Source organism: Lytechinus variegatus, chromosome 14 (genome assembly GCF_018143015.1).
Source record: "Lytechinus variegatus isolate NC3 chromosome 14, Lvar_3.0, whole genome shotgun sequence".
Lineage (NCBI taxonomy): Eukaryota > Metazoa > Echinodermata > Echinoidea > Temnopleuroida > Toxopneustidae > Lytechinus > Lytechinus variegatus.
In genome coordinates this window covers 3511017-3523581 of record NC_054753.1, presented here as the reverse complement: position 1 = coordinate 3523581, position 12565 = coordinate 3511017, and the positions used below count along the sequence as shown (strand labels likewise).

The following is a 12565-nucleotide window of genomic DNA, read 5'->3' as shown; positions in this document are numbered from 1 at the left end:
CAGGTGATGAATTTGATTCCTCAAGCGAATTATATCTTCATAAATGCCGATTCATTGTTGAAATAAAACGGTCCAGGTACCATTTTCTGGTCAGATATGGAATGTCATATATATATCCTAGCCGCTCGTATACATTCCACCCTCCACCTATGCATCCTTAGTTGTTGGGGTTTTTTTAACAGCGCCAGTTGTGAATGGGAAATGTTTTACTGGCGTGAAACCTAGAGCAGCATTGCAGTGTTAACACCCTCTACGTTAATTGGTGTGCAGACGTGGATTAAAGACATATTATATTAGCAAAACAATAATCTATCAGACTCTAATGATCCAGTAAAACAAATGATCAGAATCAGTGACTTTTTAGTGTGAAAAAGTGAAGTTTTTCATTCAAGAGCATATACATTTTGCTTTATTGATAGATTTAATGAGCTTGAATCTGTGGTTTCAAGGAATCTGCTTGTGATGATATTTTTTGATAAGTGGAAAATTACAGATTGTCTAAATACGGTGACAACAATCAATTAAAAAGGAATAACAATCCTCCGACCTGTCCGAGGACCCTTTTCCATGACCGTGCAATCTCAATATCTATCTTTATGTGTTTTGCTTTTATTTATTTCTACCTCTATACGGTCTCTAAACAATAAAGACAAATAACTTTTTTTTAATATTATGTGTCGCATTTTTATTTCTTATATGTAGAATTCTATAAATAGAAAAAAGTGCACAGTAAATAAAGTATCTTATATCATTGATATTTTCTGTCTTTTTAGCTAAGTTGAATATGGCAAAGTGAGGTGAAAACACAAAATTTCTTACAAACGATGTTACGTGTAACTATTTCTACAGTATTCCAAAATGGTATAACTGAATCACAAAATAAAAATACATGCATTAAATCTCCTTTTTGGTCACAATTACTACAAAATATCGGACTCTTTCAATTTCCATTTAAACAATTTGGATGGAACTGGCAAAATATTCACTGTGGTATTAAAACTGACACCAACTGGTGTTGATAGAGGACCACACCCTGAGGTGTTAAAATTACACCCTAGAGATTGAACATAACACCAAAGAGTGTAAATGTAACAACCAAAGGTGTTGTAATAAAGCATATAGATTGCAACAGATCAACAGATTGCATTAAATTTCTATTAGACCTTCAGTATATTTCTGTTGGATTTCCAGTAGACTATAAACAGTGCGTCCCACAAAAAACGAAACCAAATTTTATCGATGATTTATCATCAACTTAATCACAAATACAATAGACAAATGACCTACCATTTTAAAGCTTAGAATCACCTCTTTCATCCGGAATCACTTAGATATTACTCATTCAAGCATAAGCGAGCAAAAACAATTTGAAGAGGGGATACCAACAAGTCATTTGGCGGGCTGTATCTGGGTTTCAAAAAGAAAACCACACTTTCAAAAAGTTTATTATTTGCTCTTTAATTTGATACCTCAATAACAGAAAATGGTCAAGAAATAAGCTGGTTATTTGAAATAAGGCTTGAATTTCAATAATTTCATAAAATGAAGAGGTTTAAAGGCTAGCGTTCAAACTCACTTGACACTCCGTTTTGTTAACTATGCATTAAGTCTTTTGTTAATCATGCGATCATAGCTTCAGTGGGAAACCGGTGAAAACACGTTTATGGAAATACAAGCAATGTTTCGAGCGAACAACTTTTTTACTTCTTTACCATTTTTTTGTGATTAAGGTGTCAAATAAACGAGCAGATATTGAGCTTTTTAGGCATTTGATTTTCTTTTTGAAATTCAGATACCCACCGCCAAATGAGTTTTTGGTATCCTTTCTTCAAATTGTTTTTGCTCACTCATGCGTGAATGGGGAATAATCTTAGTAATATCAGATGAAAGAGGAGATTCTAACATGTCTAAGCTCTACATTGGTATGCCATTTGTCTATTGTATTTGTGATTAAGTTATGAAAAATCATCGCTTAATCTCGGTTTCGTTTTTTTTGGGGGGACGCACTGTACATAATTATGTGTGCCGAAAGAATGGAGCGTTGTGGCCCAGTGGATAAGTCTTCTGACTTTGAAACAGAGGGTGGTGGGTTCGAATCCCAGCCATGGCGTAATTTCCTTCAGCAAGAAATTTATCCAGATTGTGCTGCACTCGACCCAGGTGAGGTGAATGGGTACCCGGCAGGATTAATTCCTTGAATGCATGAGCGCTGAGAGGCATCTCGAGCTAAAGCCGGGGTAATAATAATGATAACAACGCGCCTCGGAATAGAATATTTCTAGATAGATGGCGCTATATAAATGCCTATTATTATTATTAATTGTCCAGTGATGTCGATCTATATGGGTCCAACAGCCTGCTTGACTTTCGACTCATTATTCATTTCATGCTTTTTTTTCTCCCTTTTTCCTAATCTGTCTACAGAATAAAGTTCAAGTTCCTAGATTTGTCGAGCACCGAAGAATCCCAGTTACTTGGACTGTCTGACCGGAAACCTCTCTTTTTCCATCTTTTAACATGTTTAATGGAATACCAATCAACCTTCACGAATCATTGCTTTATTTTCTGTTATCCAACTGGAGTTATCGAATCATTTTCTTGCAACTTAAATGTGAATCGGGCGATTCCATACGTGTCGTACGGGACATTTTGTCAACAATTTCTAGTCTGATTGCTTGAGCAATGTACAATTATTATTAGTCAATAATAAAGTTATAGTTGGTATCATGTGAAAAACTGATTACCAACCAAAAATATGTGATTATGGCTGAATTAAGGGCGAAAATGTTGTGTGTCGTACGGGATTCAGAAATGTCCCGTACGACTCGCTACATTTTCACCTCTAATTCACCCATGGACAGCATGTTTTTGTTGGTTGTTACTACCAAGTGCCAGTAGAACTCTATCATTACCACAAAACAAATTGAAGCTCTGCGTTCGTTTGGACAATAGTTTGAAAAATGTTGTGAAAATAGCTGACTTTTCTAGCATGGAATCGTCCATGAGATTTACCGCCCTTTCAAACGTTATAAAAAAATCGTGATTTTAACGATGATTCCAGTGAAAATAAGACTAATGACGAATTTTAGCACGTGTGAAACCAAACTAGAACATGATTAGAATCACGAACGCCTGCAATTATCATTACAGTGATGATTCAAGATTCACGTGTGAAAAGGCCCAAAGTTTTGTTGAAATTAATCATCAGCGAGTTGAAATTGTTCCTCTGTAACGGAAATTGATGAAAATGTTTTATTCGTATAATTGTATAATTTGATGTCTGCACGGTTCGATGTCAAGCTATCGCAAAGATTCTATTGACTATAAGGGTTTGAATTATTTATCGATGATTATTCAGGATGCCAGTCTGAATATATTGAGTGGTACGTAGACAACTATTTTATGTATTAGAAAAATTATATTACTCAATAGATGATAAATGTCATATTGATTTGATTTGATGAACTTTCTTATATCTGTATAAGCCTTCAGGATTTCTAAAATTAAAATCAATAACAAAATGTAACTGAAAATCATTTTCTCTGATTGAGAATATCAGTTCCAAAAATAATACAGAACTGAAAGAAGTGTGTTGCTATGGTAGTCCCAGTGACCTTTCCATTTATCGATGACTTCTTATATTTTACTGGGTTTTTTTTTTCATTTGAAAAAAAAAGGTTTTTAGTATATTTTGATTTACCTTGATTTTTTATTTCTATCTGTATAAGTGTGCATTGAGTTTTTTCTTGTTGGGGGTATCATAAATATGATTCAATCGTCTAATGTGCAGAAATAGTGATTAAAACAAGCAGAAATCTATTATCATTTACCTTTCTGTATTCATTTCCAAGCGTCAGTCTGTGTTCTTAGGAAATGTCAAATTACTTCCTTGTGACTCGATGTCATTCACATCTGTATATGTATGTAAACAGTGAAAAGGCACGAGTGTTATGGTACGAGATTTTGCATTAGGTGAATGAAAGATGCTCTATAATCCAGGGGGCCACTTCCATTCACGAGTGGATACCATGCGCGACCATGGGGTCTCGAAAAGCACCCTAAACACGTAATTTCCATATTCTGAAAATGCACCCCTTAACAAGTACTAGCGTGTGAAACCCTACCCTTAACAAGCATTGGAAACAAAACGATACTCTTGGCAAAAATTCCCCGAAATGAACCCCTAAACAAGTACAGGAATGTTTTATTGTTACGGGTCATTCGGTCGTCGGCTTTACCTTATTTGGTTTAGAACGACCCCATGCACCTTCTACACCTCGCGCAAATCGGACTCTAAACACGTAGTGTTGGGGCAAAAAGGACATCCTTTATAAAACATTTTAATTTTGTTCTATCATCCCCGCAAAATGGACCCTAAACACGTAATTTTCCTAGAGAAATAGATACCCTTCTTTCATTATTTTTGTGTTTTTGACACCCTTATCACGTTACGTACGTGGCTCGGTGTAAAAATGGCAGAGGTAAAAATGGCAGAAGTAAAAATGGCAAAGGTAAAAATGGCAAGGGTAAAAATGGCAGAGGTAAAAATGGCAGAGGTAAAAATGGCAGAAGTAAAAATGGCAGAGGTAAAAATGGATTACCTCTGCCATTTTTATCTCTGCCATTTTTACCCTTGCCATTTTTACCTTTGCAATTTTTACTTCTGCCATTATTACCTCTGCCATTTTTACCCGGCACCACGTACGTAACGTGCCCTATCGTGAAAAAGACATCCTTTTTACAATGTTTTACGTGTTTTTTGGTTGCGCATGGTATCCACTCGTCAATGTAAGTGCCCCCCCCCCCCGGGTCTATAATCCAATGATGCAGTAGCTAGTCTTCTTCTCCTCCTTCTGAATCTTTATACCATATATACAAAAGTAATATTTAAAATAAAACGATTTTCAAAGATTTCCTATTAATTAGGAAAAAAATCTGAAGTAAAATAGCGTATTAAATATTGAGAGTATGACATCAATGTGGCAAAACATTTATAGGCTTATGATCAGGAAGTAGCTTTAAAACTATGATATCTTTATAAAAAATGAAATGAAAATCGTTCGAAATTTATTGTAACATTAATTAAAACTGGATCATTTATGAATTAAGCTAACTAGTTTGTGCCGTGTGCGGGCAGTATTGCTATTTAACTTGCTGATAACATGGACCATAGAGCTATTAATAGCTCCATGCATGGACCTTCTTTATAGGGTCCATGCTGATGATATTGACTGTGGAATAGGCCAAGGGCGGCAACCGGATCTGAAAATGGTGGGGGAGTATTATAATTATGAGCGAGAGAACGAAGTGTCCGAGATCGCGAATCAATTAAGCGAGGGTTGTAGATGTGTCCCCCTCCAGGGACAGCAGCAGCGTAATGACCCCCGAAAATTTGGAACAAAAATTCAAAAATTCGAGAGCATGCAAAGGATCGTATCTCTATGCCCCCTCCCGCGACAGAAGTGGCATGATAACGCCGAACTTTTGAGAGGAGAAAAATGGTGGAGCAAAGATTCCAATGATAATTTTGATGATGGTGGTGGTGGTGATGATGAGGAGGAGGAGGAGGATTATGATAGTGATGATGATGATGATGTTAATGATAATGGTGGTTGTGATGATGATTATGATTATGATGGTGATGATGATAATGATGATGTAGATGATGATGGTTGTGATGATGGTGATTATGAATTAGGTGGTGGTGGGAGGAATGTGGTAATGGAAGCTTTGATAAATTTTGCACTATCCGCCGTTTCTGCCCCCGAAAGATTAGACTTGTAAACCCTCTATCCCCACCCCCTTCTCCACTCAAAGAAAAGAAAATCCTTCACAGGAAACATTTGTGCCAGTCATCCGCAACCTCCCCCCCCCCCTTTCTCTCCCTCTCTATTCCCATTTTCCCTATCTCTCAATTAATCTATCCTCACACTTTTCCTCATTCACTATATGACTCTTACCCCCCCCCCCCCATCATTGCAATCCACATTATTAATTCACTTTTCTCCCCCCCCCCCTTCCATCTTCAATGTCTTACAACACAGAAATATCACTCAAAGCCAATGTTTAATCTTTTTACCATTTATTTTCAAGTTCCAAAAGAAACAACAAAAAAATCTCTAGTTTTACATGCACATGAATAAAGATAGAATGAAATTTCCAGACCGTGTATATACCGTGCATGAACGGACATTCCGCACTGCACAACACGCAATAAATTCACTCTCTTTTACAACAAAGAAGTCAGAAAAATGGAGAAAAAAATAATGAAAAACCTCGGTGCACTGCCTACAAGTTAGTGTGTGATTATAATACAAAGGTGCTCCGTAAGTATTCACAGAAAAATCACAGGTATCATAAAGGTCATTATTTACTAGTATATCCTAGATCTTTATACACCAGGGTACCGCTTCGAGACTACGCCATCTTTACCTCCATGGTTTCTCCCTCCCATGGAAACATTCATTCTGATTGGCTGAGGAGCCATGTTACCATGGTAACAACCAGGACTGTTACCATTATCATATTCCTTGATGTGAGACAGGGCTCTGGATATGGCAGTTATGAGGTATTCTTCAATGAATATGGGCATCTTAGATATTTCATCATTTACAGGGTCTATTATTATACAAAGGAATATAAATATGCGTTGTCATGGTTACAGCTTAATAAGAGTCATGATGTAGGTTACAATATTAAATCAACAAAACAGCACATTGCAATAAGGAAATACTTCATGAATTTCAATGATTCAAATGGTTCTATGATTTCACTTTCAAATCAAATTCACATATTGTCCTTTAAAAAAACTGAAAGGGGTAAAATGTCAAGTCATAAGGTCAGACGTGATTACAAATACGAAATTTGAAAATTCCATCTGCTAAAGCAGCAAAGGGCCACATAGCAGAATATGACCAATGCAAATATATGTGTGGTATACCTCATGCAACTCATCATAAGCAACACACATTCATTTTTACTCCACTCGTTGCAAAACGGTCCCTAAGTATATTTTGAAAAGTGTGGGTATCAAAAGATAAATATAATTTGAAGGCCCAATCTCAATACGCATAAACACCCTTCTTCACAAAATAACATCTCTATCATGTAATATATAACTTTGTGGCAATGAGGTATATTTTATATATATATTCTTTGATTAAAGGTGTTAAAATACTTATTATTCATACGCATATCCGACTGTCTTTGGGAATCTGCCTGAAGGGCTGTTATATGAAATTAAGTTTAAACTTCCCAACGGTCTAAGTCTAGGCTAAAGTTATGCAAAGAGATAAGTGTCAAACATTTTGTTAACACTGTATGCCTCTTGTGCGATCACACATTTTTTTTCCACAGACCCAATTGACACACATTTTTTATCTATTCTGTTCAAACTCTCTTTGAGATTATTACCAGAACTGGTATTTATCTTTAAACCCTTATTTTATATCATGGTTTAAGTTAAATCAGAGTTCAGCATACCACATGGACCTGGCAGTAAAATTTCCTCTACCATGAAACTGTGAAGGGAAAGAAATTGGGGGCGCCATGGAGAGATCCGTCCCAGAGACAAATTTTACTTCAAATAAAATGAAGAACTCCAAATGATGATAAGAATGTTAGTTTAACAACAAGCATGGGTACAGACTACACCTGGAATGCATTGATGATAACTCAAACACAAATACTCCAATAAACAGCACTGCATTCTAAGAAAATAAACTCCTCCTCCTCAGAGATAAAACCAAATTATAAGCAAACATGTAGAGTACATCATGTTGTTCTAGTCACATGTTATCAGTTGCATTGATTGGCTTTTTCTTTAAAATTCATCCAAACCTTACATTGCTTACAATGAATGAATTTGTGAAAGAAACACGAGGGCTCCGTAACACAAAGATTAGCGATCAATCGCTAAATGAACTGACCAATCAAGATCAATGTTACACGCGCATTTGTCGCAAAATACTGACTAGGAACCAATCGGAAGTGTTCTTTCATATTTGCTATTCATCGCAAACCTTTGTGTTATGGAGCCCAGGTTTTATTCCAAACCTGAAAACTCTATTATATCATTCAAACAGGTGATGTCTAATCACGAAAATGCAATTTTCCAAAGAGACAACAATTTGCAGGGAAAAAGACATGAACTATTCAATTACTGTCATCTCTGATGAGTTCATTGAGATAACTCACCCTCATGGCACAATAACTCAATAAGCAGCATTACAGAATCAACTCTATTTTGTCTTTTGTGAAAATTAAATGCAGCAAAAATGACAAGAATCACCTAGATATACAGCCCCATGCACAGGAAATGATGTAGTCAAGGTTCTGGTGATTATTTGATGCATAAATTTGGCTATAAAATCAACAATTTTGTATCGTCTGGTATCATATTTTTTTTCTAATATACCAGGTGGGCGTTTCACGAAGCTGTTTGTAAATTATGAGCAACTTTACCCAACGACTGGTGATCCTATCTATCTATGGTAAGTTATGAGCACCTGAATATCATTGGTGTTGATTAAACTCCTAATTAATGATCACCAGTCTACTTATGAACAGCATTAGGAAACATTCATCAAGTCGCCTGACTTAGTGAAGTTAACCCAATAGAGACTTTGCCTGCACATATGCAGTTCTGGGGCCCCGTCTTACGATTTAAGATTGATCCAATCAATCGCAACTATGGACGGCTAGCAACGTCAACATCTATAATGCATGTTTGTTCACAATATTTTCTAACTGTGATGTATTTTCATGCATTCAATGTTTTCTTGAAAATTTACTGTGCTTCTCTTTGTTTACAAAGGACATTGTGCCAATCTCCTCTAGAAAGAATTATGACACTGATGGATTTCCATACAGTTACGATTGATCGGATCAATTGTAACTCCCAACAAGTTAGAACACTTTGTTTACTGTACCAGAATTTCAACACAACATTTCTAATGATTCATCTTTTCTTATTTACAAAATAAATCAACACCAGAAAAAAAAAACATTAGAATTCTTAAACAATGAACAAGAGTCAATTTAACAAATTTACATCACAACTACAAGAGGCTACATTCTACATCATTAAAACGGCTGTCAAATACACTAATCCAACTTCTACATCACAATCTTTAACTCTCATACATATCTAATTCAGCAATGCAAATAAGTGCATTGATGAATATAAGTCCGAAATTAAATAATTACAACCAAGAAAATTAAATTTGTAAAAGATTATAATTTCCACATAATTATAGTTGTCTTTTAAACTTCATATGCAAATGGGGTACAATGTCCATGATCAAAGCAAAAGTTCAAACAATTCAATCAGACAAAATCTATGTATTATAAAAAAAAGATACTTTGGATAATCAGCTGTCAAATAAGGAAGGATGCTGTCCATTACAAAATGCAGTTAGATTTAAAAAGGTTCCAATTCGGTGCCTTAACCCGGTCTGCGATGCGTCTTTGAGCAAGAAACGTACTCGGCTTCTTTCGTCTGTAATTCTCACATTTCAATGTACAATCCACAACGGGGAATGCAGGAATGAAAGTTACATGTATGCTAATGAGATTCCTGCTGAAAAGACGCAGAACAGACTTTTAGTGCGGTGCTTGTTGCAGTTATTTTCATTGGCCCGTATTCTGAAGTCGGGTTTAAAGTTGTGGTTTAAGTATGGGAAGCCAAAAGTATCAAAATTTTTATCAAGTTGTATGTTTCTTACGTTTACTGTGCTCTTTCCTGATTCATCGATGGTGAAGACAATCATCTATTTATACTTCCTACACAATAATGAATTATTTGAGAGCCAAATGTGCTGAAGTATCATATCTCTACTGTTAGTGATTTATGTAACAATTGGCTGTCCATACTTACACCACAACTTTAGAGCCGAGTTTAAGTTAAACCCGACTTCAGAATACAGGCCATTAAGTTTAAAGATATGTCCATCAATACTGCACCATGGCTCATCAGCTGGTCAAGTTATTAAGCTGCAATGCTGTTAAAAAAAATATCTTTGGCGTACGATTCCCGTTATAAAAATACTAAGTAACTTGAAATAATTTGGCACCCAAAATGTCTAAGAGATATAGGAATCAAAGAATATAATACTGATTTTAATGCCATAATGTCCACATTCCCATGATAAAATATATTGTTTGATAATACTTTGATTGTATTGGCAAAGAGTGATATTCAATAAATACCTTTAAAAATTTCAAAGGTTTTATTTTCAATTAAGATAAAAAGATCTAAAATGAGATTGAGATATTTTTCACAAGATGGATGATCTTTTCAATCTTAATCCAACAAAATACATCAGATGAATCTATTTTTCTTGACTGCATGGGAAAAAATCATTTCATCAAAGTATTTGGTCAATTTAATTCATTCAAGTGCACCTCCTAATGACAAAATGCATCTTCATCTCCTCCGTAAATGCTAACTTAAGAATGTTGCGCTCTTCGTAAAAACAGAAAAGTGTTCTCTTTAATGTCTTAAAGGCCAATAGATAATACAAAAAATACCGAAAGATCAGCTAGTGTGACCTGTGCTCATCCAGTTTGACCTTTGACTTACGATATACCACAGCTTTTCCCACACGACTACACTCCCTGTATGTTATAGAATACACAGCTTATAAATATTAAACTCTATTTTGTATGAGTGTTTTGAAAATAATAGAATGGTACATAATATACCACTCCTCTTCACCACAACTCTAGTTGCTACTCACTCCCTACAGTGCGCTATAAGAAAATATCGACCAAAAGGCACTTCATGTAATATTTCCTATAAGTTGGAGTGGCAGGATAAGAGCCGACATTCTTTACTACCCTGTGCGCAGTAATGTCTATGGAATGCTTTTGGATAATCTTTTATATAATTCTTTTTTATTGAATATTCACAGGAAGCTCATAATGTTCATGCATATTTTTCCCATTTTGTTTCTCTACAAAGTGGACAGATGCATATGAAGATTCTTGTTTCAAATCTCCCTAATGATACTGAACTACCGTGTATAACATATTTTACTATGAGGTAGTTCTACTTCGAAGCTGATTTGAAAAAAAGGGGGGGAGATACATTCATAAAGCCCAGTCCTGTTTAGTAGTTATCAGACATATTTTGTTTATATTTGTAGCTTTGTTTAGATATATACAGGAGAACTGTTGTTGGCCTAGTGCAACAAAAAAATATTTGGGCGGTGCGTCCACTCTACAAAACACCATTATCATTATTCCAAGTCAAATTCCTAACTCCTTGTTATAGAGTAATCATCATATCTATTCTCCCTATGGAGCATTTGATAAACTAACTCGTATGATTTCTTCCCATCATTTAGTATACATGGGACTAACAAAAGAAAACCTGAACATGCATTGACTCTACATTGCAAAACTGAAAAGAAACAATCCAAATCGTTGATTCTCTCCAAAAAAATATATATACACTTGATCTCCATGCGCATGCCCAGAAAAATATGATACGACACACGAATGGACTACATATACACTACAACGTACAAAGATAGAAATTATTTGCACAATTTGTTGAATCAAAAATATTTTACACATAACAGTAGTACCCTGTGTGACTGTCAAAACTTATAATCTTTCGCGATCACTCAGTAGTGAGTATTGGTGAGTTTCACCGACTCGTTTGCTCTCCACCAATCAGATGCATGGATTTCAGTAGCTTATAACGACAATCAGTGAACGTCTCATGAAACGATCCCTTGGAGACACTCACATTACAGATGCTGCCTGCGGTTAATACTGACCGAGTCTTGTTAATTTTCACTTCATTCAGTCTAATACCACACTGTCAAAATGCCTGCCTGGTCTCATCCAAATTGCGCTAATAAAGTGGACGTTCCATAGAGCTGTTCGTAACGTTTCGCACAACTTTACAAACAACTGGAACGTGTTCTTAGGAGGTAAGTCAGTTAGGGATACATCCATGACAGATCATTGAGCAAAAGATAGGGTCACCAGTCTTGCATAAAGTCATTTGTAACTTATGAATATCTTTATGAAACAGCCTACTGGTGCAAGTAACAGAAAGCTAAGCAATCATCTTATAAGAATATCTTTGCCACTGATTGCATCGACTACAATGCACAATCAGTCGTAAAAATCAAGCATACGATTAATCGCTAAACTTTGTGTTACGGGACCCTGAGTTCGTTTCATAACATTTCCTCAAGAATGTATTAGGATAACAGTCACGCCAACGAATGAAACAGACTCCTAATCCAATCCAACGTAAGAGCATAGATCGATCTGGAGTAGGTTTCGTTGGTTTAGACCTCCCATTAGGTCTAAGGATTGAGACTAGGCAAGCAGTGTCAGATTATATCTGAGAATAGTCAAAATGATATTAGACCAAATGAATAAAGCCAAAATGCTAAATTTGTCCAATTTGGTAGAATATCACCAGAAAACTACATCATACAAGTCAATAGTTTCAAAGATTCATAAGAGAAGAATAGATTTTCATTTCAGAATATATTTCATTTCTAGTGCGGTTTACAACAAGTAATCTGTCAACATAAAATAC

General features: G+C 35.6%; 1 protein-coding gene across 1 annotated transcript in view; it reads left to right on the top strand.

The window, feature by feature from the left end:
- The window catches only part of LOC121427864 (waprin-Phi1-like), a 38357-nt gene extending 34538 nt beyond the window's left edge, over positions 1-3819 (top strand). Inside the window, exon 7 of the mRNA XM_041624437.1 lies at positions 2425-3819. Coding sequence (XP_041480371.1) covers positions 2425-2429 — 5 coding nt within the window. The 3' untranslated portion in view covers positions 2430-3819. The remainder of the gene's footprint in view (positions 1-2424) is intronic.
- Positions 3820-12565: the final 8746 nt, after the last annotated feature.